Source organism: Sarcophilus harrisii, chromosome 2, assembly GCF_902635505.1.
Source record: "Sarcophilus harrisii chromosome 2, mSarHar1.11, whole genome shotgun sequence".
In the NCBI taxonomy this organism is placed as follows: domain Eukaryota; kingdom Metazoa; phylum Chordata; class Mammalia; order Dasyuromorphia; family Dasyuridae; genus Sarcophilus; species Sarcophilus harrisii.
Window position 1 is genome coordinate 105,599,697 of NC_045427.1, and position 23,763 is coordinate 105,623,459.

A 23,763-nucleotide genomic window follows, 5' to 3' on the forward strand; every position below is an offset into this window, starting at 1 on the left:
TGAAGGTGGCTGAAACAGGCACTGGGGAGCTCTTAGAGCTTGGTTAGATAGCAAAGACACAGCATCATTCACTGCATCCTGATCTATTGTCTTGGCTTGATCTTTCCACTGGACTCTGATGACCCTAGAAAAGAGAGTGAGTGAGGCTGGTGCAACTTTGATTCTCTTAAATCCAATTCACATGCAAGTCAAGGCCTGTGATGTACTCTGCAAAAAAGAAGGATGACAACAACAGATCATCAGTCATCAGCAAAAGGATGATAATTAAACTCCCAGGAGCTAATGAGACTAATCACCACCAAAGGAGGAGAAAGGGAGGGAGAGAGGGAGGAAAGAAAGAGAGACAGAGAGAGAGAGACAGAGGGAGAGGAAGGAAGGGAGAGAAAGATAGAAACAAAGAGGAAGAGAGGGAGAGAGGAGGGAAAGGAAGAGGGAGAGAGAGAGAAGAGAAGACAGAAAAGAGGAAATCTGGGGCAGGTACAAATACTTCAGAATAGCTATGATCTCATCAGTGAGGATATTCTCTCCATTGGCAGAGATTGAAACCCATCTATTCCTTATTCTGTGCAATTTTTTGAATGTGTCTATTGAAAAGCTTTTCTCTGAGTTGTTTAGCATTCCTTAAGCAATATTAATATGTCACTTTAATTTTTCATCATTTATTCTTTGCTCATTAACTATCAAGTGCAACATTTCTAATCTGATATTTTCTGAATGCCATCATTTTTGTTATTCCTTAATATTGTTGAGAATATGTGGCAAACATCTAATGGTTCACTCATTGTATGTCCCTCCGTTTTCCTTTGGTTACTTTTAATTCTTATTTTTCAGAGACTGTGGGTCCTTCTTTTTTATTTTTATTTTATTATAACTTTTTATTGACAGAACATATGCCTGGGTAATTTTTTTTTCACAACATTATCCCTTGCACTCACTTCTGTTCCAACTTTTCCCTTCCCTCCCTCCACCCCCTCCCCTAGATGGCAAGCAGTGTTATACATGTTATATATGTTATAGTATATCTAGATACAATATATGTGCACAGAACCAAACAGTTCTCTTTGTTGCACAGGAAGAATTGGATTCAGAAGGTAAAAATAGCCTGGGAAGAAAACCAAAAATGCACAGTTTACACTCATTTCACAGTGTTCCTTCTCTGGGTGTAGCTGCTTCTGTCCATCATTGATCAATTGGAACTGAGTTAGATCTTTTCTTTGTTGAAGAAATCCACTTCCATCAGAATACATCCTCATACAGTATTGTTGTCGAAGTATATAATGATCTCCTCATTCTGTTCATTTCACTTAGCATCAGTTCATATAAGTCTCTCCAAGCCTCTCTGTATTCATCCTACTGGTCTTTTCTTACAGAACAATAATATTCCATAACATTTATATACCACAATTTACCCAACTATTCTCCAATTGATGGGCATCCATTCATTTTCCAGTTTCTAGCCATGTGGTTCCTTCTTGATTTGTAGCCTTCAATAGCATTGCAGAAGAATGGCTTAATCCCATAAGAATAATGATAGGAATGCTCAAGGTCAAAATAAACTAGGTTTGAACTACATAGTGAGGACCACACTAAAGGCTTTCAACTCTATCAGAAGGGTAATAGATGGAGTCAGAAAGAATAGGACAATAATTTGGTCTTGTGCATATCTTCTAGCTCTATATTTATGATTCTGTTATCTTGTTGACTTGGAGTAGATAGGATGGTTTTGCTCTATCCTGGTGGTGTCTGTCATTTTCCTCTTCTCTTCCTTCCTCTTCCTCATTCTTTTCTTCTCCTTGCTTTTCTTCCTTTTCCTTTTTACTGCCTGCCTCAGATTTTCACCTCAATATTCTACCAAATTCTAGGATTCTTTAATTCTTAGGGAGCCAAATTGGATTGCTCACCACCCTCTTGATCATTTCTATCCTTTGCTGCACACCTTTGCTTACTGTGTTCCCTCTCCCTGAGACGTTCTAACTTCCAGTTCTCAACTAGGCACAGCTGAGAAGCCACTTCCTACTGAACCATTCCCTGATTCCTCCAGTTTTAATTGACCTACCCTAATATAATCTTGTAGCATTTAATATTCTTTTAATTTTAATAATTCTTTAATGTGAAAAGAATTTACTTTTCACAGTCCACTTTGTTTATTTATCTCTGTTATAGATCTTATTATCAACATTTAGGCAGCTGGCTGGAACAGTAGATTGAGTACCAGGATGTGGTGTCAGAAAGATCTGAGTTAAAATCCAGCTTCCTACACTTAATTAATTATATGATTCTAGGCAAATCACTTAATTTCTGTTTGTCTCAGTTTCCTTATCTGTATAATGGGAATAATAAGAGTACCTACTTTCCAGGGTTATTGTGAAGATCAGATGCTTAGCATAGTGCTTGACACATAGTTAAGTGTTACATAAATGTTATCTATCATTTTTATGATATCCAAAACAGAACACATTATTTACCCCACAAAAGCATTTCTCTTCTGAACATTCCTATTACTGTAGAGAAGACCAACTTCAGTACCATCCTTGGCTCTTTTCTCCTTATATATCTTCCATGTATAATTACTTGCCAAATATTATAATTTCTTTCTCTTCAGCAACTCTCTTATCCAGTGAGATGGTTTAGACACAGTCAGGCTTTTATCATGTCTTATCTGAATGTCTCAGTCTTCTATTAGTCTTCAGGCCTCAAATTTTTCAGGATGATAATCCATTCTTCACTCAGTTGTCAGAATAATTTTCCTAAACCTTTTCTGACCACGCTATTTCCTTTCCTCAATAAATTCTAGTGCCTCTCTGCTGCTGCAGAATCAAATAAGGTTCCTTGGCATTTAAAGCCCTTTACAACCTGGCCCCTTCTTACTGTCCCAATCTTACACTCTTCCTCTGTACTCCCTCTGTACATCCTGTGTTATTTGCTATTTCTCACACTAGATCTCGGTTTTCTATCTCTGTGTCTTTGCTCTGCTTGTTCCTCATTCTAGAATTCTCACTTCGCTGACCTTGGGAAGAATCCCTAGCTTCCTTTAAGGCTATTCAAGCACGACTTCAAGAAGTCTTCTTTTACTCTTAGTTGCTACTACTATCTCCTCTAAGGTTACCTTCCACCTACTCTGCATTTATCTTGTTTGTTCTGATTTATAAATGTTATTTCCCTCCCGAGAATGTTAAGTTCCTTGAAGCTTGGGACTATTTTTGCTTTTTATTTGTATTCCTAGAATTTATCCTGATACATTGTAAGTTTAAAGAATGCTTATTGGGGCAGCTAGGTGGAGTAGTGGATGGAGCACCAGCCCTGAAGTCAGGAGGACCTGAGTTCAAATCTTGCCTCAGACACTTAACACTTACTAGCTGTGTGACCCTGGGCAAGTCACTTAATCCCAACCCCCTCAGGGGAAAAAAAGATTATTGGAGAGGATTCTGGGAAGATAGTGGAGTAGGCTGGTAAATTTCAAGCTCTCTGGATTTCCCTCATAAATAGGCTGGACAGACTCGTGAAAAATCCAGAAGACTTGGGGCAGAACTGGAGTCCTCCTGATACAACCCCACCAGATCTGAAGAAACCCCCAGGGGGCTGGGGATTAACCTGTCAGGAAGTGCAAACACTCCCGGGCTAACTCCTCAGACACAGAAAGTGGAGACCCCTTAGGCAAGCGGGTTGTGTCTGGAGCCTCTGCAGAAACCACTGAGGCTTTCACCTCCCTGACTGTTTGTCAAGGTGAGGTTTGTCTGAGGGAACCTGGGCTGTTTGGGAACACCAGGCCCAGCTGTGCTGCTGAGACAGGGCCCTGGGAGAGAGGGAACCAGCACCTGTGAGGACCGAGGCAGGGGGCAGGGACTCTACTGGCTGTGGGCACTTGCAGGAGCAGGGAGCTCTTGACTTGGGGTTTTTGGTCTGAGGGGAGAGCTGAAGGGAATATTGAGGCACCATCCCCTCATCCATTATTAGAGGGGCTTATACTAATATCTCTTATTTAAAAAAAAAATGAACCAGTAAAGAAGAAAGAACCCCACCATTGAAATATTAAGGGAAAAGGGAAGACTGGGACTCATCTGCAGAGAACACTTAGTAAAAAAAAAGCTTTTACCCCAAAGAGTAAGGTGAAATGTTTCCCTGCCCAGAGAGAATTTTTAGAAGAACTCAAAAATCAAATGAGAGACATCGAGGGAAAACTAAAGAAAAAAAAAATTTAAATCATCCAAGAAAAACAAGATTATGAAAAAAAAAAAGTTAACCAATTAGAAAAGGAGGTATAGAGTCTCACAGATGAAAATAATTCTTTAAAAAGTAGAATCAGGCAAGGGAAAGCTAATAAAGCTATAAGAGACCAAGACAAAATAGATTAAAAAGAATGAGAAAATAGAACAGAATGTGAAACATCTGATAAGAAAAACAAAAGATCTGGAGAACAGTTCAAGAAGAGAAAATATAAGAATAATTGGACTGCCAGAAAGTTATGGCTAAAAAGAGAACCTTGATACAACAATGCAGGAAATAATCCTAGAAAATTGCCCTGGAGTGAGAACATGAGGAGAAAGTACAAATAGGAAAAATCAATAGATTACCCCTTCAAAGAGATCCTTCCTGGAAAACACATAGGAATATTATTGCCAAATTTCAAAATCCCCAGATCAAAGAGAAAATTTTGCAAGAAACAAGGGGAAAAATTCAAATATACTGGAACTACAATTAGAACTACAAGATTTATCAGCAGCTACAATAAAAGACTGAAGGTCTTGGAATCATAACTACAGAAAGGCAAAGGAGCTAGGCTTGTGGCCAAAAATATCATATCCAGCAAAATTATCCATAATTTTAAACGAGAAAAAAATGGACCTTCAATGAACTTAAAGATTTTTCAGAACTTTCTGGCAATCAAATCTGAACTTAACAGAAAATTTAACATGTAAGAACCAATATCAAAGAGTAATTTTAAGGAACTCAATATGAACGTACTGTTTAAACATGGATAAATTGTTTGTGTTTTTTTACATGGGAAATGTATCAATATCAATAATAGGGTGAGCTCAAAGGGAAGATTGGCAGAGTAAAGGTAAAAAAGTTCTATTTTTTACCTTTACTCTGCCAATCTTCCTTTTGAACTCTTTTTCTTCTTCCTCCTTGAGATGATAAAACAAGCTGATATAGGTTATATATGTGCAATCATGCAAAAATTTCCATATTAGTTATTTTGTGCAGGAAAACTCAAAAAAGAAAGAAAGTATGTTTTAGTGTATATTCAGATAATATTAATTTTGGAGGCTTTTAGCATTTTTCATCATGAATCTTTTGGGACTTTGGGGTCTTAGGCTAAGTTATTTTGCTGTTGATCATCGTAGAATATTGCTATTAATTGTATAATGTTCTCCTAATTCTGCTCACTTCACTTTGTATCAGTTTATGTAATCTTTTTAGATTTTTCTGAAATCATCCTGCTTGTCATTTCTTATGATACAATGATTTTCCATCACAATTATATATAGCAACCATTCTCCAGTTGATAGATAACCCTTCTATTTCTAATTCTTAGCTACCACAAAAAAAAGTTGCTATAAAAATTTTTGTATAAATAGGTCCTTTCCTCTCTTCCTTAAAAAATAATATCTTTGGTATTGCTGGGTCAAAGGATATGTACAGTTTTATAATCCTTTGGCATAATTCCAAATTGTTCTTCAGTTCACAACTCTACCCACAGTGCATTGCTGTTTCAGTTTTCTCATGTCCCTTCCAATATTTGTCATCTTCCTTTTTTTTTTGCCATATTAGTCAGTTTGATAGGGGTAGAGTGGTAGCTCAGAATTGTTTTAATTTGCATTTCTCTAATCACAAGTGATTTAGAGCATTTTTCATGTGACTATAAATAGCTTTGATTTCCTATGAAAACTATCTAGTACAATATGTTTTGTTTTTTGTTAATTTTTTTGTTGATTTTTATTAATTTAGTGTTTGATTTTTTCCGTTACATGTAAAAAGCAAATTTTAACATTCATTTTTTGGTTCCAGATTCTTTCCTTTTCTCTCTCCATCCCCCCAATATTGAAAGGGCAAGCATTTCAAATATAAGTTATAAATATATAGTCATACAAATCTGTTCTATAATATTCATGTGTATAATATGTTTTAAATGCATGAAATGAAATACATAACATTACAAAGAAAAATTATATAAGAATACAGTTATCAAAATATTATCTTAAAATGTTACAGACCTCAGGGTAAGAACTTTTGGTATAGCTATGTCTGATATGTAGTCCTTTCTCGTTGCCACTTTTTAGAATCCTCAGCTTCCTTCAAAACTCATCTTAGATAGAGCCTCATGTAAAGCTTTTTCTTTTTGTTCCTCTAATTCTTTTTCTCCCAAATTATCTTGTATTTATATATTCATGTACCTCTTGTATTTTTCTAGTAAAAAATGAGCATCTTGAGTGGGGCTTGTTTTTGTCTTTGTATCTTCTTTTCTGTGTTTTAATTATAGTCTTTAAATAATATTTGTTGAATTCAATTTTTGGTCATCTTTATAAATTTGGATGAATTTTAAGTAGCATATTCATGATGGAAATTAACCTAAACTGGGTACAAATGTGAGTTTGAAATTTGTTAAAATATTTACTAATTTATTCCTGAAGTGTGACAAAAGAAAATTCACTTTCATCATTTGAGAAGACTATATAAACAGACATTTGAGTTGCCACAGTATGTAATAGAGCAACTTACTAATGGAAATAGTAAATATAACTTAATGATATATTGTCTGCCATTTGCTAAGATGATTATATTTGGCATCATAGCCAGAAATTTTTGACCCCTCTGATAATTGCAAAATAAAATATTTCCCTTCAACCTTTCTATAATATAGTAGCTATTTCACTAATAGGGAGAGGAAAGGGAAAAATATATTTTTTTTCTTTATGGAAACTAAAGCAACATGGGTAATTTATCTGTAATAAAATTGATAGTTGATCATCAATAAGTAAGCAGAATTATACAGCTTTAGCACTGGTAGGTACCTTGCTGGTCGTTTAATTCAGTCCCTTTATTTTACTGATAAAGAAAAAGGCACAGGACAAATGACTTGCACAAAATGGAAGTTAATGGAAGATCTGGGATTAGAACCTGAGTCTCCTAGCTTCCTATTTCCTACTCTTCCTATAACACCACACCAACTTTATTTATCACAGAGAGGTGATTCAAGAGGACAAATTGTAGTTATGAGGATAAATTCTCAAAGTTAATATTTCTTTGATCAATGGTCCCAAATGAGACTCATAATATCTAGCACTGTGGTTTGCATATTTTAGAAGCTTGCATATAATAGAAGTTAAATGCTTGTTAAGTTTATTGATTACCTGTGTCTACTCAGGAGAGGGTCAGGGATGGGATTAGAAATGGGTTAAACTCAATGGGGGAATTGTATGACCTGAGTTAGAGATAAAAGGAGTCCATTCATATTGAAGATTGGAGTACAGATAGAGTTTTAGAGGACCCAAAATAAAGGGGCAAAAATGAATGAAAAATTGTAGGAGTTAAGCAAAGGAGTCTCTTCAGGATTTACCATATGCAGTCAGGGACAAATCACTTTTATAAAACAGACCTTCTTTGAACATACCAACAAAAAAGCAATCTAATGATGGCTGCAAGCCTGTATCTCCCTTCTCCCAAGAGAATCAAGCATGCCTTTTTCTTGGGTATCTTAGCAATAACTACTTTTCTCCTCTCACCACTCCCCCAGAGACTAAAGAGCAAAACATAAGCACACAACCAAGGGGGAAAATTTGGTCTTCTGCAGTTTAAAAAGCTTAGCTTTCAAAGACATCTTAGCATACAAATACATTATTTTATTAATCTTGAAAGGTTTGACAGTACCATAAATATTTATTGAATTAGCAGAACCTTGAATTAATAATAACTAACATTTACAAAGTACATCCCATGCCAGGCATTGTGCTAAGTGCTTTACAATTATAATCTCCTTTGATTCTTGTAACCCTGGGAGGTAGATGCTATTATCCCTATTTAATGGATGAGGAAATTGAGGCAAACAGGAAGTGACTTGCTTAGGATCACATAGTTAGTAATCTTTGAATTTAGGTCTCCCTGAATGCAGACCTAACACTTTATAACTTCTAGATTGATTTTTTATTTTTTCAATCTCTACCTCATGTGACTCAAATGAGGTAGTAGATAGAAAAGTAATTTTTAATTTTATCATTCTTAAGTTCCATAAAAACCTGTTCTGATTCTTCAGTGTGGAATGGAATGTGAGCTTTGATTGTCAAAGGCTATGCTAGTGAAATAGCAATTGGAAATTTTTACCATCCTAGAAAGTCTTTTAGTATATGTACCAGCAGTAGATCAACTATGCTTTTCTAGGACCAGTCTACTTAAGTATGGAGAGATTCATCACCAATAGACTAGCCACTTACTGATAAAATTTTTGGCTCTGAGAACCCATGAAACAAGCCATATTGTTGTTACCAGTCATCTTTACTGCAACCCTCTTGTCACTGGCAACTAACCAGGAATTTCCTGTTCAGTTTATCAAGAGTCACATCCCTCAGCAAGGAGACAGAGTACATGTTAGCTCCATGGGAGGTATACCAGTTCATCAACTCAGCAGTTTCTCTATTCATCCTCTCTTACAAAGTGCTTGTTGGTTGATTTTATTTCCTTTTATTAGGTTCAACCTAATATCTTAGTGTATAAAAGTTTTTTGTATTCTAAGTCCAAAATCTGTATCAACTCTCCCGTCTCCTTTTGCATCATCAATAAGTTTGATAAGTAGATCATTTTATAGTATTATCATCACTTATTGATAAAAATGTCACATAGCCCAAAACAAAGTTTTTAAAGTTCTGCTTAGGACCTCTTTCCCACTTGATATGGAACCATTAATGATGACTCTTTGGGTCTGGCTGTACAGCCAATTTTGAATTCATTAAACTAATCTACTCTATATCTCTGTGTGGAAGCAACTGGCTGGAGAAGTAGCTGGAGTATTGGGTTTAGAATCAGGAAGACCTGAGTTTGAATCTTTCTTCAGATACTTATTAGCTGTTGATTCTAGGCAAGTCATTTAATCTTACTCAATCTCTTTATCCATAAAATGTGGCTAATAATAGCCCCTACCTCACAAGGTTATAGTAAGGATTGGATGAGAACAATTTTTGCAACTTTATGTATCTTAAAGTACTATATAACTACTTGTACAGAATTAGATAAGTTTTCAGACATGACCAATGTGAGATTTTGTTCTGTTTTACTATGCATATTTGTTTTGTTTTTATTTTTCATTTTTTAGTGAAATGGAGAAGAGGAAGAGGGAGACTAGGGATAGAGTAGTTTTTTTTTTTTTAAAGTAAAGAATGAAAAAGAGATTTCTAAGGCATTTATTAAAAATTCACAGAAAAAAACGGAAGGTCAGAAAGAATCACAAAAAGGACCAATTTTCCAGTTGCATGTTAAATTTATAATATATTTATTTTTTAATAAAGGAATCTATAACATTCAATTTCATGTGTAATTCTGTTCTACTATGAATGTTGCAACGTTCATTTTATTTGGGATTTCTTAAATTTAGGTTACAAAAATTATTTTGAAAAATATAGTCCAACTAAACTTTATAGGATTTCCCAGAACTACCAGTATAATAAATGACCAAAAATGGAAATGATATTAGTTTAGCATAACCTGTTTTTGTTGAAGCCTTATTGGCTCTTTATTGCTTCCTTTTCTAGATGTTTTTAGCCATTTTCTATTTCTAGAATTTTGCCAGGAATCAACACTTGTTGTCAAACATAGGCAAGGTATTTTATTTCTGAAGAATTTCAGTTTCTTCAGATATAAAGTAGGAATAACAATCCCTTCATTACTTATTTCATGCGACTGTCATGAGAAAAAATTGATCCTAAATACATGTGAATATTATTATTGTTATTGTGGTTATTATTATTATTCTCCTGTTTGCCAAAGAATGAATGCTTCTTCTCCTTCCTTCTCTCCATTTTATCTGTCTAGTCTATTGCATATGCAGACATGGATTTCAACCAATTAGAGGCATTCTTGACTGCTCAAACCAAAAAACAAGGTGGAATTACAGCTGATCAAGCAGCAGTCATTTCCAAATTCTGGAAAAGCCACAAGACAAAAATCAAGGAGAGCTTAATCAATCAAAGTCGATGGGAAAACAGTCTGAAAACCATGAATTGGAGAGTAGATTTGAAGTCTCAGTCAAAACACCTCGACCAAATTAATGTTCCTGTTGCTATTGTGGAACTAGAACTGGGGAAGAGTGGACAGGTAAGTTATATTTTAATATTTCATTTGAGAAACTGTGGATTGTTTTTCATTATTATTTATGCTAGAAAACCATATAGCACTTAAGCTAATTTGTGTAATAGTTGACTTTGGCATCATCTGCCTTCTATCAGTATTCAAAAATAATATCAAGAGGTCCTATTTCCTGTTGTCCTCATGCAAGTCAATTTCCTGATAAGGTGGCGGTCACCATATTGTGGGAGGAATCTATAACCCAGACTGAGGGTCATGGGAGTTAGCCAAGATGAACAGAATGTGCCTAAGTTTTGATTGAAAAAATGCAAAAGAGTTGGCTCTAAATACATTTTAGGTGGATCTCAAATTCCACCTTGGCAGAGGAGCAGAATTTCAAAAGCTGTGATTGTGATAATAAATAAAGATTATAAATTGTGATTTAGAGAGAAAAAACCCACAGAATTCTACCCATTTATTTTCACAGTTTAATCCAGTTTGAAGAAGCAACATGAAATCTTCTAGTTTTGTCTCTGAGTTTGAGTTTTGATTGTTTGCTTTATGCCATAGATAGTCTTTCATTTTATTGTGACTACTTTCAATTATTTTTGCTGAAAAAAAATCCATATTTTTCTCCTTTTTAATGACCACAGATCTATCAGGGTAGTGATTTAGTCCTTTTTAACCTCTGTTCCAATATCTTTTGAAATCATTTGGTTTACTGAATATGGATTGCCAGATCAGGTCTTTATTAATTTGGTTTTTCTATTTGTCTGTATGAAAAGAGAACTTATAATTAGATCTAGAAAGCCCAGATTATTGAATAACCTAATCATGTTTTTTACAATATGAAATTATTTAGATAAATAACCAAATATGTACTTCCAGGACATCATGATATGGTTTTTATCCTTTTGCCCCCATTAAGACAGCATCTTTAATTAGATTTTCTTTTGAGCTTCCTTGTGCACTCCTTTCTTTACATTTTTCAGGAGCATTCTATAATTCTTTTCAATTATATTTCGTTTTATTGTGGTGTTGGTTTTATATTTTTTTGTTTTACAGTTACAGTGGGATGCAGTGGATAGAGTGTTATACTCAGAGTTTAAAATACTTGGTGGATTTGAGTTCTGCCTCTGAAATACCTAGGCTCTGTGATCCTGGGCAGGTCCAATGCTACAAGCAACTTTCTAAGCCTCTTAAATTGAAGAGCAAGTGCTGTTCTGCATAAGTAGAGGGAATTTCCTCATTGGGGTACCAAGACAGGTGCAGTCTCCTATTCTGTACCTTCCTACCCCAAATTCTTTTCTAAAAAATGTTCTGTTGACACTTTTGTTTACTTGTTATAGGATAAAATCTGTTATTAATTCAATAATGAATTATTATTTTTTATTTAGTTCATTTGGTATGTGACAGTACTGTTGTGAAATTGATATCAGTATTTTATTGGTTAAAATGTATAAAGTGGAAAGCTTAGGAAGTTGTTATATGAACCAAAATTCAGACACTTTATTTTGCCCATTCCTTAGGTTGAATAGTAATTGAGATTCAATATAGTGTATATGCACTTTTTTCTTAAATTGCAAATAGATCTGTAGGTTTTATCAACCATAGTTTTACTTCGTGCCTTTGAGAGTTAGGAAATTTTTTTTAAGAGAGTATAGATTGTATTGTTTGGCTGGGACCAAGCAGCTATCTAGACACATTTGAATCATGCAAAACATATGTAGGGTCAAAACACAAACAGGTATTTATTAATTTCAAATTGAGGAAATGTTTGCATGTGGAAGATATTTCCACTTCCCCAGGAAACCTCATCATCAGAAAATTCATTGTCCTATGAGATTGCTTCAGCTTTGTTCCTCACACCTCATCAGTTCTCTCAGTACTCTTTCTCTCTTTTGATCTGATATATATATATATACACACACACACACACATATCGATATATAGATATTTTGTTCAACATAATGAATATGGAAATATCTTTAGAAGAATTGCACATGTTTAAACTGTATCAGATTGCTTACTGTCTTGGGGAGAGAGGGAGGGAGAGGAGAAGGAGAAAAATTTGGAACATAAGATTTTGTGAAGGTAAATGTTGAAAATTATCTTTGCCTGTATTTGGAAAAATAAAATATTAAGAAAAACATTATGATTTTAAAAATTGGTATATAAATCAAACATTTACTGATAATAAATCATAATTTCTCAACCCTCACATTTAGTTATGAGACAAATCACAATTTAAAAAGCTGGGGTTTAACCTGGCCATGTAGGGCTGGAAAACTGGATCATCTAAAGGAAGCCCTGGCTCCTGAATAGACTGTAGAACCCTCTAACTACCTCAGAGTTCCTCTAGCAGGTAATATCCAGATAAGACTGGTATCCCAAGATTCTGGACAAGGGCTGAGTCTACTGACCATGGTTTTTTCCCTCCCCTTTTGTTATGCCCTGATTCAAGGGTGTGCTGTTTCTCTCCCTTCATTCTTGCTCACCCTTTTCTGTTTTCAAGTAAGCAATGGCTCGCAATGACACCTAGGACATACCTCCTCAATATATCCTCTCAAGGAACAAACCCTCTGAGCAGTATCTAGAAAGCCCAGATTATTGAATAACCTAATCCTGTTTTTTAGAATACGAAATTATTTAGATAAATAACCAAATATGTACTTCCAGGACATCATGATATGGTTTTTATCCTTTTGCCCCCATTAAGACAGCAATCTTTAATTAGATTTTCTTTTGAGCTTCCTTGTACACTCCTTTCTTTACATTTTTCAGGAGCATTCTATAATTGTTTTGCATTATCAAGATGCCTCTCAAACAGTATAAATTTTTTAAGCAAAAAAAAAAAAACTTACTTAATTGTAGGTTACTATAATAGAAAGAGACAATCCCTTTCAAATAATAGTCTTGAGATTTGTTTTATCTCCAAAGAGAGTAGCAGAAAATACCAGGAGAGTTTTGAGCCATGGATTTTCTTCAACAGTTAGATATTAATCTCTCTTAGCTTTACCAACCAAATACAACATGGCCCTCTATCTTATATTAAATTCCAGTAGGATTTGAGTCTCAAGGTACAAATACAAGGAGAGGTAGAAATCTCCCTCAAAAACATGAGAAAGGGAAAAAAAACACAAGCCAACAAACAACAATTTAAAAAAGTGAAAATGCTATGCTTTGATCCACATTTGATCTGCATAGTTTGTATACCTATTTTATATACCTATATACTAAGGGGCACATAAAAATTTCTTGGGTGAAAAGGGATTGCAAATGGAAAAAGTTTGAGAAGCTCTGGTTTAAACAATACAATAATAACACAAATAATAAATTTCAGGCAATATCAATTGCATTTCCAAATTATCACATATAAAAACCATCGATTTTATTACTGTGTGGGACGGGTCGGATACAAGTCCCCCTTCCCAATTAACTCAGAGACATCATCAGGTACAAAGAGAAAGCATTTATTTAATCCCTGCAGGGAGAGTCCCAGACACACACCTTGGAGCCATCCCAACTCCACCATGTCCTCCTGGAACCTGGCCAGCTTCTGGCTTGTCTAGAGTTTAAAAGCAAAAGACTCCAGTCTCAACATTGGATAGACTAAAAGGATGTAACCATCCTTGATCAATGGTCACCAATGCTGGCTCCCTCCCACAGCTTATGTCACTTCCTGCAACTTCCTATATCTCCATGTTCAAAGTTCATTCCTCCAGAGATCAAATGACCTTCCCACGGTCCCAGTTCTGGAAACAGGGATCATGTGACAATACTGAGAAATACTTCATCCAATCAATCCTATTCATTACTTTTGGCATATTAAAATTACTTTAGATTTATCAGATATGGAACAGTTTCATTCAGTTAGAGAAATAATAATAATGTAGTGCTTAGCATGTGTCAATCACTGTGTTAAGCACTTTACAATCATATCATTTTGATCTCAGATCGACAACTCTGGCAGGTGGATATCATTATTCTATTTCTCTTTACAAATCAGGGAAGTAGGCTTAGGAGCCTAAGATTACACAGTGCCACTGGAACAGAGAAGGGTGGGCCACCAAAGGCACAGGATGACTAGTTCTCCTCATACTACCCCACTAGACACTGCCAGGGACACTAGATTCTTCCAATACCACTGCCACTGCCTAGGGGCTGGGGTGGCTGGTGTTAGGATCTACCCATGGGAGCTAGTTCCAGGTGGCAGAGCTCCGGGGATGCTAGCTGTGGGGCCTTATCTGCCTCCCACCCCCACTACCCTCCCTTCCAACCCATACAGGTGCTGCTAGGCCTGGTGTCACTTTCCTCTGCTGAAGTAGAATGTACTGCCCCTGGCTGATGCCCCCTGGTTTTCCTAGAGGGGCAGGCAACAGGATGCCCAGAGGCCTAGGGCTGCCAGAGCCATTGTCTGTGTAGCTGCTCCCCCCCCCCCACTCCCCAGATGTAGCATAACCTTAATTCGAATTTCCATGCACTTCTTTAGCATTCTTTTTTCTTAATCTGATCTGAGACGAGAGGGTTAACAGAAAGAAATGGTCTTGTTAGCAAACCCCACAACTGAGATAGAATTCCAGGAAAGGGAAGTGGGGAAGATGGAGGGGTTTACTGAATTTTTTCCCTCTTCTTGCCAGACCATTCTAGAGTTTTATCAAGCTGGGGGGTAGGCATTGTGGGGAGGGTACTGGGGTGCTTTAGCATCTGTCCTCGTCTTTATTCTACATTCTGTTTTACAGTGGCCAGACTTCTTAAATTAAAACAAACTCTTAGCTTGTATCTCTTGTTGGTTAAAGGGATCCTAGTTTCCTTTCCTAATGGTGCAGAGGGGAACCAAGAATTAATTTCAACCTCTTCCTCTAGCTGCAATCCCAAAGGGGAACCTTAATTCGTTTAGAAAAGTCAAGGAATGGTTAACAAGAGATTGAACTGAGATACAAATTGTTTGCCTATTTTTATTTTTTTTCTTCCCTTTCTAAAGTCTGAGATTTGTACTAAAACTAACTTTCATTTATTGCTGTCAAACAATGAAAACTATTAACCTTGCCAATTACTTTAAAAAGATTTTATTGGATTTAATTCTTATTTTTCCTTAAAACAAATTCCACAGAGTAGTACCCCAAAACTTACTAAGATGTTTCAATAAAGAATGAGTTCCTGGAATTACTCCAAAGTCTCAGGAATCTCTCTAGCAGTCTTAAAATAACTAATTGCCAAACTCTTTAATGATTCGTCTTAAGACCTCCAGAATTTGCTAAGATGTTTTTAAGAGTTCTACAAACTTTGATTAACACTATTTCTGTAATTCCAACTTGGCCAGTATTGAAATGACAGGAAAAAAAAGTCTTGCAGTTTTTCTCTTTTGTTAAAATCTCCTGCAGAAAGCTTAAAGTAGAGATAGTTTTGCTTACTGGGACAACTGCTTCAGTTATGAAAATTCATTAATCTTTCTCAATGTTTCTCTGGCCATAACCCTTAGAAGTTTTTCTGGCTGACTGCATTTTAACTCTTTCAAGGTAACAAGATCTGACTTATAACACAAATATAATACAGATATTCTTCATCTTAGACACAGAAAAAAATGACAAGACAAAAGCCACAGTGCACAAATTCAGTTTTACCTGGTGGACTCAGACCTTGTACAGAAGAAAACAAAACAAAAAAAGAGACACATAGACCAGACATGGACCAGAACCTGGAACTAAACCGCCTGTTAAAAACAGGAGAATCAGGAATCCAACAGAAATTTAATTAATTTCAGAGTGAGGAAAACTATGTTTGCAGCAGAAGTCTTCCTGAGGAAAAGATTTTATCTTGCTGGGGGGAGGAAAATGGGAGATGATAATTTATTTACATAAAAATCACAATTGGGCTGGACCATGACCCTAATCTTTCTCAGGTCTTGAGTAGGCTCATATATGGACAATGCAGGCATTTCTTGAGCCTCGGGGAACCATCTGCAGGTTGATTGTCTCCTAGAAAGATATAGAACCAGCAGGAACAGGAATGCAGCACCTTGTTCAGTTCACGTGGCAGTTCTAAGGAACAGGGATTGTGAGCATGTCAAGATATGTGATACATTTTGTTTCTCAGGGAAATGGTGGGAGCTAATATCATGAATCCCTCGGTGAATATCTGGTTCTAGTCAAAACAATACACTTTGCCAGGGTTGAGATCATCCAGAGTGCAAAGGATTGTTGTTATATCAAACTCAGTCTGCTGAATGGGCTTTAGCTTTGGGAAATATTTAGACACCACTGATCCAGAATCATAGAAATTTGCAGAGGTTGCTGTGTGGGTATTATCAATTATAGCATCACTGGAGTGAACTCTGAAGAGAAACTTAAATAGAATCTTGTTCTAGTCACTAATTTCACATTAGGGAAACTGAGTCTTAAAAACTGCCTTTCCACCTCACCATTGCCCCTGAAATACCTTGTTCTTTCCACACTCATTCAAACACTAATTTCTACACAAAGCATTTCCTCTACAGGTTCTCTCTGCTGCCTTATCAGTGACCATGGACTTCATCGTCATCCTTATGCAATAACTTTCAGAGCTAGATAGCCAGCTCTAGATTCTCTCTTAAGTTCCACTTCCAAGTTATTGCCTATTGAACATTTTGAACTCTGTGTCCTGGAGCCATCTCAAGCTCATCATGCCCAAAAGAGAACTTGTAAGTTTTTTTTTTTTTTAAAAACCTACCCCTTTTCTGAACCTTTTTCATAAGAAATCCTTCCAGTTTCCCAGGTTCTCAACTTTGGAGTATTCCTAAATTCTTTATCAGTACTGCCTCCAACATCTCCCAGTAGGTCCCATCTCTTCACTAAATTCACTCCAGTTCAGGCAATTTTTACTTCTTTTCCAGACTTCCACAGTAGCCTCATAATTGGAGTTTCTGTTTTATGTCTCTCCCCTTTCCAAAATATCCTCAGCTTAGCCACTAAAGTGATTTTTCTAAAGCACTGGTCTGACTGATTCCTGTAGCTCCCTCTCATTTCCATGATCAAATATGAGCTTCTCTTTGTAGTACTTAAATCTCCACGTAATCTGGCCTGAATCTGTTTTTTGAGGCTCCCTTTCTTCTATTCTACATTCCAACCAAACTGGTCCTGTTTTCCTTGCATGTGACACTCCAGTTTTGGTCTTTGAGCCCTTATGCTGACTGTTTCTCATGCCTGGAATGTGCCACCTTCTCTCTTTCCCTTATCATTTACAGTTCCCTTCAAAACTCAACTCAGATGCTACCTTCTAGGTGAAATCTTGCTTGACTCCTTCATAATACTTAAAGGTTTGCAAAATGCTTTACAATTTTTTTTCATTTATTTTCACCACAAACTTAGAAAATTAGTACTATTATTATTCTCATTTTAAATAGGAGGAAACTGAGGCAGTCACAGGTGAAGACTTTGCTTTAAAATCACAAAACTAGGAAAGGCCTGAAGCCAGATTTGAATTTTTCTTATTCCAGGTCTAGTGCTCTATTTGTTGCATCATGAACCAGTAAGAACAGTAAAATTTGTATTGCTTTGTTTGATAAACCAGAAAGCTCTTTATTTACCTATAATCAAAATATAAGATTTTCATGTCCTAACTCTTCTTTCAACTTATAATCACAAGGCATATGATTAGATGAAGTAAGATCAAAGGCATTATATTTATCTATGACCTTAGGTTCTTTAACCATCCATATTTAGAAATATTTAAGTTTTTAAAATAAAATGAGAATTTCTTTTGCAAATGAGGCAAATGATTGATAAAGAAATTTTTATTTTATTTCTATAAGATGGATATTTTTTAAATTGGTGATTATCCAAAATATTATTTTGTAAACATATTACCATTGTTCTGTTTTTCATTTTTTATTTTAAAATTATGGACAGAAACACTAACGAGCATTTCCATATACAAAATAGAGGAGAAAAAGAGACTTTTATGTGAAACTAAAATATATTCTTTACAATATAGTCAAGCAAAATAAATTCCCATATTGGTCTGAACATGTATTTTATTTTGCATCTTGAGACTCTCACTTCTCTTTCAGGAGGTGAGTAGCTTGCCTCATCTTTTTTTTTTTTTTTTTCTAGTTATGATTGGTCATTGCATTGATTGCCATAGTTCTAACCATATTCACAAATGCATTAACTTTATCTCTGGATCTGAGTATGAATTTGAAGAGCTTGAATACATATATTTAGAGTATTCAGTTTTAAAAAAATTAGCCACTAAACATGTAAGTTTCAGGAGGAAATTTTGTTATCAAGTACATTTGCTTCATTTTTATGATTTTCACGGTGATAAATGTCAGTCTTTTCTTCTTATCATCCTCCTTTTGAAGAAGTGGCTTCAAAAAAGCCAGCATGTTCCCCGGACATATAGATATACAGATAACGCCTTACCATTTACCCCACAATGTTATACCATTTCATAGTCAGTGAAATTTAATGGAGTTACTGTTTTGTTTTTTTAAATAAAACATTATTCTTATAACAACTTAAAAAACTACTATAGTTCTTCATGTATAGAAATAATTATTTATGAAATATACAGTTTGTACAAATTGCATGAGAGACAATTTAAAATAGAACTTGTAAACTTGTATTTCAGATTTGACTTTGTTCAGCAAGCGTAGAGTGTGATAAAATTCTCCCGTATTATATATTTTCATTTAAATGGTATGTATATTCATCTTATTTTTAAAATCTGTCATTTAAAGTTAAAGATTTTCCTTGAGTGTCCTCAGTAGGTTTGCAGAGGAACAAATGTTGCCTAGTAACTATTTCAACATCATATCATATAGATGTAATCAAATGAACATTTTTATTTTTTTATAAATTTTTTTTTTCCCATTCACATGTACATTTTTTTTTACAATCATTTAAAAAATTGTTTTAAATTCTCTTCTACCCCTTTCCTCTCCTTGAGAAGGCAAGGAATTTAATATTGATTATAAATATGAAGTCATGCAAAAAACATTTCCATATCAGCATTGAACATTTTTATTTATTTAAGATTAATTTTCTAATCAGATTTTCTTAAATGTCACGGTGGTCACACTTGCAATTTTGTCCATTGTGAAAGGAAGGCTGAATTAGGTTTCCTGTGGTGGCCATCAACAAGATCTGCCATAGGGCTAAGCCCACTTGCTTTCTTACTTTTTAATATATTCAGGGAATTCATGATTTTATCTACAAGGCTATTGTCTCCAAGATTTTTTAAAATGTGTTTTAGGGAGCTGCTTAAGATCAAAGATATTTATTGTAGCTTACTCAGGCCTTCTTATGTGGGACTCGTGTTGAAGTCTTTCCATAACTCCCTTTTGCTCTCTGTTTTCCCCTTTCTCCCTTCTTCTCTTCCTCCTTCCTTCCCTTCTCTGTAACTCTCCCCTTATTTTATTCAGACTGGGAATCTAACAGCCCCCATTCATGGGCCTGCTCTCATTACTGATTGCCGCAGAATCTCAGACTTGCTCCATTCTCAACCTGGGTAGGCTTGTCTTTTCTTAGGCAGCTCGATAGCTCCCTGCTCCCTGGGGCTCACCATGGGACTGGTGCCGGACTTGGATGCCCGACTTTCTTTTCTTTTCTTTTTTTTTTAAGTTTGAGAACTCTTTTATTCTGTAAGAATTTGTGTTGTGGTATACTTTTAACTAAGAATGAAGATAAAATGCACTCCAGCAGCAACAAGTAGATGATACTAAGTGCTAATACAGAATAAGCACACACACACACACACACACACACACGGTATATTTGCATATTTTATAATAAATGCATCAACGAATACATGATTTCATTGGAACAGATATTCTTCCTCTATCAGTGCACACTGCATCACCCTATATAACTCTTGTCCATCTTCTCATAAAAGTCCTTCATAGTAGATCTACCTAGTGTGACAGAGACCTAATTTTAGGTTCTTTTGCTCTCTGAATAGATCTGAATTTATAATATAATTGATTCATTAATTTTATTATTATAGACAACTTCTGCAATTACAAAGTACATTGCGTTTAAATCATGGGTTTGCTTAAGCTTTTATCTGCAGCCAATGAGTCCATTTTTTTAATTTTGAAAATTCTGGTTTTGGTTTATTTCTTATTTGCTAATATTGGCAGATCCCCTAAAAAGACTGCTGCAGCTCAGAACTGCTGAGCTCATGTGAGCCACTAGCCTTAGCTTCCCTAGTAGCAGAGATTATTACAAGAACACTGCAGTGTTCATCATTTTCCATAATAGAATTCACTACTCAAAGAAAAGCATTTTCTGGGTACTGGCACATCACTTGGGTTAATCATAGTTATGCTTTTTTCAGTACCTGATTGATGCATTTTCTTTTCCAATCATATTTTCTAAATGACTTTTCTTCTTTTGTTTTGGTTTTTGGCGTGTAAACCATCATTGGTAATGTTATTTACCCTACATCTGCCTTCATGCTTGTTTCCACTAACCTTTGGTTTAAACCCTACATTTTTGATTCTTCAGAGATTGTGGTATCCTGTGATTTATAGTAATATAATATACTTCACTGGAAAAATATTGGTTTTTAAAAATATGTGTGTGTGTCTTTTTGTCTCTGAGAAAAGTTTTGTATCATTGAAAACCCTTTGTAGTTTTCCAAATGTAATCCAGCCAACTGTCTTCTTTCTCAATTTTGGGTAAAATTCATTGTCCCATTTGCTTTCCTTATATATGTTTTGTAGGTACACATACACACAAATATAATGAAACATATTATGTACACACAATTATATATAATATACACATATTATATACATTTCATGTATATAATATATACTTCACATATATGGAATAGATATATAAACACATAATTTTCTGTAATATAGATTATAATTATATATTTCATATATGTACATAAAATATTTATATGTGTATGTGTGTATGTATATATAATATACATATTCCCTGGTGAGAAATCTATTAAATGCATTTGTTTTTTTTCCCATGGGTACTGTTAAATTATTTTCTTTTGATTGATTATGGTGTGGATCATACTGACCTTATTGATATGGTGTTTTTTTTTTTTTTGGTAGATTCCTAAGGTTTCAGGCATTTAATACAAAATTATCCCCAAACCAGAATGTCTAATAGAATTCTCCATCTATAGGGAATCTGTCTTGCATCTATTTTTCAGTGGATGTCCTCCATGGCAGTGATGAAACAGACGGTGCCCCACTTTGTACCTTTCTTGATACTAATCATCTGAGGGTCCATGTGGCTGCATCTTTCAGCTAATTTCAGTCTATTTATAGAAGGCACTTTGTTGGAGGAAAGCCTTTAGGGCTACACTTTGCTGTAAGTCAGATGCTGTTTTATCTGCATAAACAGTGTGCATAATAAGGTCTTTTCTTAACAGAAAATCATATTGTGGTTTTTTTGGGGAAGGGGGGAATCTGTCTTTAATATGTGCAGCAAATTAATGGGGATACATCTTCTCCTGTATCTTTTGATAAAATCCAAGAAATATATTACAGATATACATATACCACATTTGTCAATCCTGAGTGCAAATGTCTCAGATGCTATTTCTAAATAGATCACAGGCATTCAGTGGTTATTTCTCACTCCTGCTTTGATATAAGCTCTCATGATTGATAATGTAGAATAATAATACTGATCACTTATGTTAGGCTTCTTTGGGCTGTCCTATCCATAATTATCTTTCTACTTTGGTTTAATTTGGAAAATCACAAAAAGAAATCTTTTAAAATAAGAGCTATATATATATATATATATATATGTATCTATATATAATTATTATTTGTTTATTTTCTTTTTAATTTTTTAATAATAGTTTTTTATTTTCAAAATATATACAAAGATAGTTTTCAACATTCACTCTTGCAAAATCTTGTGTTCCAAATTTTTCTCCCTCTCTTCCTCCCAATCCTTCCCCTAGACATCAAATAATCCAATATATGTTAAACATGTATAGTTTTACTATGCATATTTCCACACTTATCATGCTACACAAGAAAAATCAGATCAAAAAGAAAAAAATGAGAAAGAGAAAAAAAGCAAGCAAACAACAAAAAAGGTGAAAATTCTATGTTGTGATCCACATTCAGTCCCCACAGCCCTCTCTTTGGGTGCAGATGGCTCTCTTCATCACAAGTCTATTGGAACTGACCTGAATCACCTCATTTTGTAAAAGAGCCATATCCATCAAGGTTGATCATTATATAATCTTATTGTTTCTGTGTACAATGTTGTGTTGGTTCTACTCACTTCACTTAGCATCAGTTCATATAAATCTTTCCAGACCTCTCTTATAGAACAATAATAGTCCATAACATTCATATACCACAATTTATCCAGCCCTTCTCCAACTGATGGGCATCCACTCAGTTTTTAGTTTCTAGCCACTACAAAAAGGGCTGCCACAAACATTTTTGCACATGTAGGTCCCTTCCCTCCTTCATGATTTCTTTGGGATATAAGCCTGGTAGAAACTCTGCTAAGCATAGTACCTAGAACATAATAGGGGCTTAATAAATGCTTGTTTCCTTCCTTTCTGAGGATTATTTTAAAATGTTATTAAATGTTTTGACTATGTGAATGACTGTAACATCAGTGAACTCCTAGTGTCCCAGCTGAGTAATTTGCCAGTGTTAGGATTCTTTGTAATCACCTCCATTCAGGCAGATCTGTTCTTTTGCCCCATTCTCATGGACAGATGGGAGTAGTGAGAAAAAGCCAGGACTTATATCCTTTTGAGAGCTTGGCAGGGACTTTTAGTCGTAAGATCGCTATACTAGTATTTCACCCAGGGTGACAAGGTATTTTTGCCCAGTGATTTGAAGCCGCTTGTTTCTCTTAGTTTCTAGCTATGTTGGCTAGCTGACTGTGGGCTTCTTTCCAGAGGTGCTACCCCTTCCACAATGAAGAAGAAAGGCAGAGCAAATGAGCTTCTGTTCAAGGCCAAATCTTAGTTCTTTTGTTTGGGATTTTCAGGCATCTCAAAGAATTGGGGAACAGAAGTGGCGATTTCAAATTTGAGAGTTGACCAGTTTAAGATGTTGTATGTTTCTCTCTTAATCAAGCAGTGAAGTGCAGTGTATTCAGTTAAAAGGAGCTCATTTCTGTCGGCTAACAGACAGAAAACAATGATAATTAAGGGAATCTCCCTGAATACATTGTTAAACTAATATCATTGCTTTTTTGTATTTGCTTGATAGATTATGGAATGCTTCAGAACTGGTATGTTTAGATTTCAATAAGACATTTGACAGTCTTGTGATATCTCTTTGGACAAGATTGTTTAAAAAGATGGACTGGAAGACAGTATAGTTAACTGCTTGGAATGATCATATACAAAGGACTAATAGGTTGATGGCAATCTGAAGAAAAGTGTCTTGTGCTGAGCCCTAGGTTCTGTGACCTTCTCTTGGTCAACATTTTATCAGTGATATAGATGTGAAAAACATGCTTATAAAATTTTTAGATGACACAAAATTAAGCAGAGTCA

The 23,763-nt window shown here is 35.2% G+C and overlaps 1 protein-coding gene across 3 annotated transcripts in view; it reads left to right on the forward strand.

The window, feature by feature from the left end:
- Window positions 1-23,763, forward strand: part of COMMD1 (copper metabolism domain containing 1) — a 230,807-nt gene that overhangs the window by 74,707 nt on the left and 132,337 nt on the right. Inside the window, exons 2-4 of one of the 3 annotated variants that reach the window (XR_004231721.1) lie at window positions 10,021-10,302; window positions 16,769-16,951; window positions 18,883-19,109. Coding sequence is in view for 2 of the 3 variants with exons in the window: in XM_031950536.1 (XP_031806396.1) it covers window positions 10,021-10,302; window positions 11,338-11,412 (357 nt within the window). In the remaining variant the exon portion in view is untranslated. Of the gene's footprint in view, window positions 1-10,020; window positions 10,303-11,337; window positions 11,632-16,768; window positions 16,952-18,882; window positions 19,110-23,763 lie in introns of those variants that run through there. The other 2 variants (XM_031950536.1, XM_003758256.4) reach the window with 2 other exon arrangements.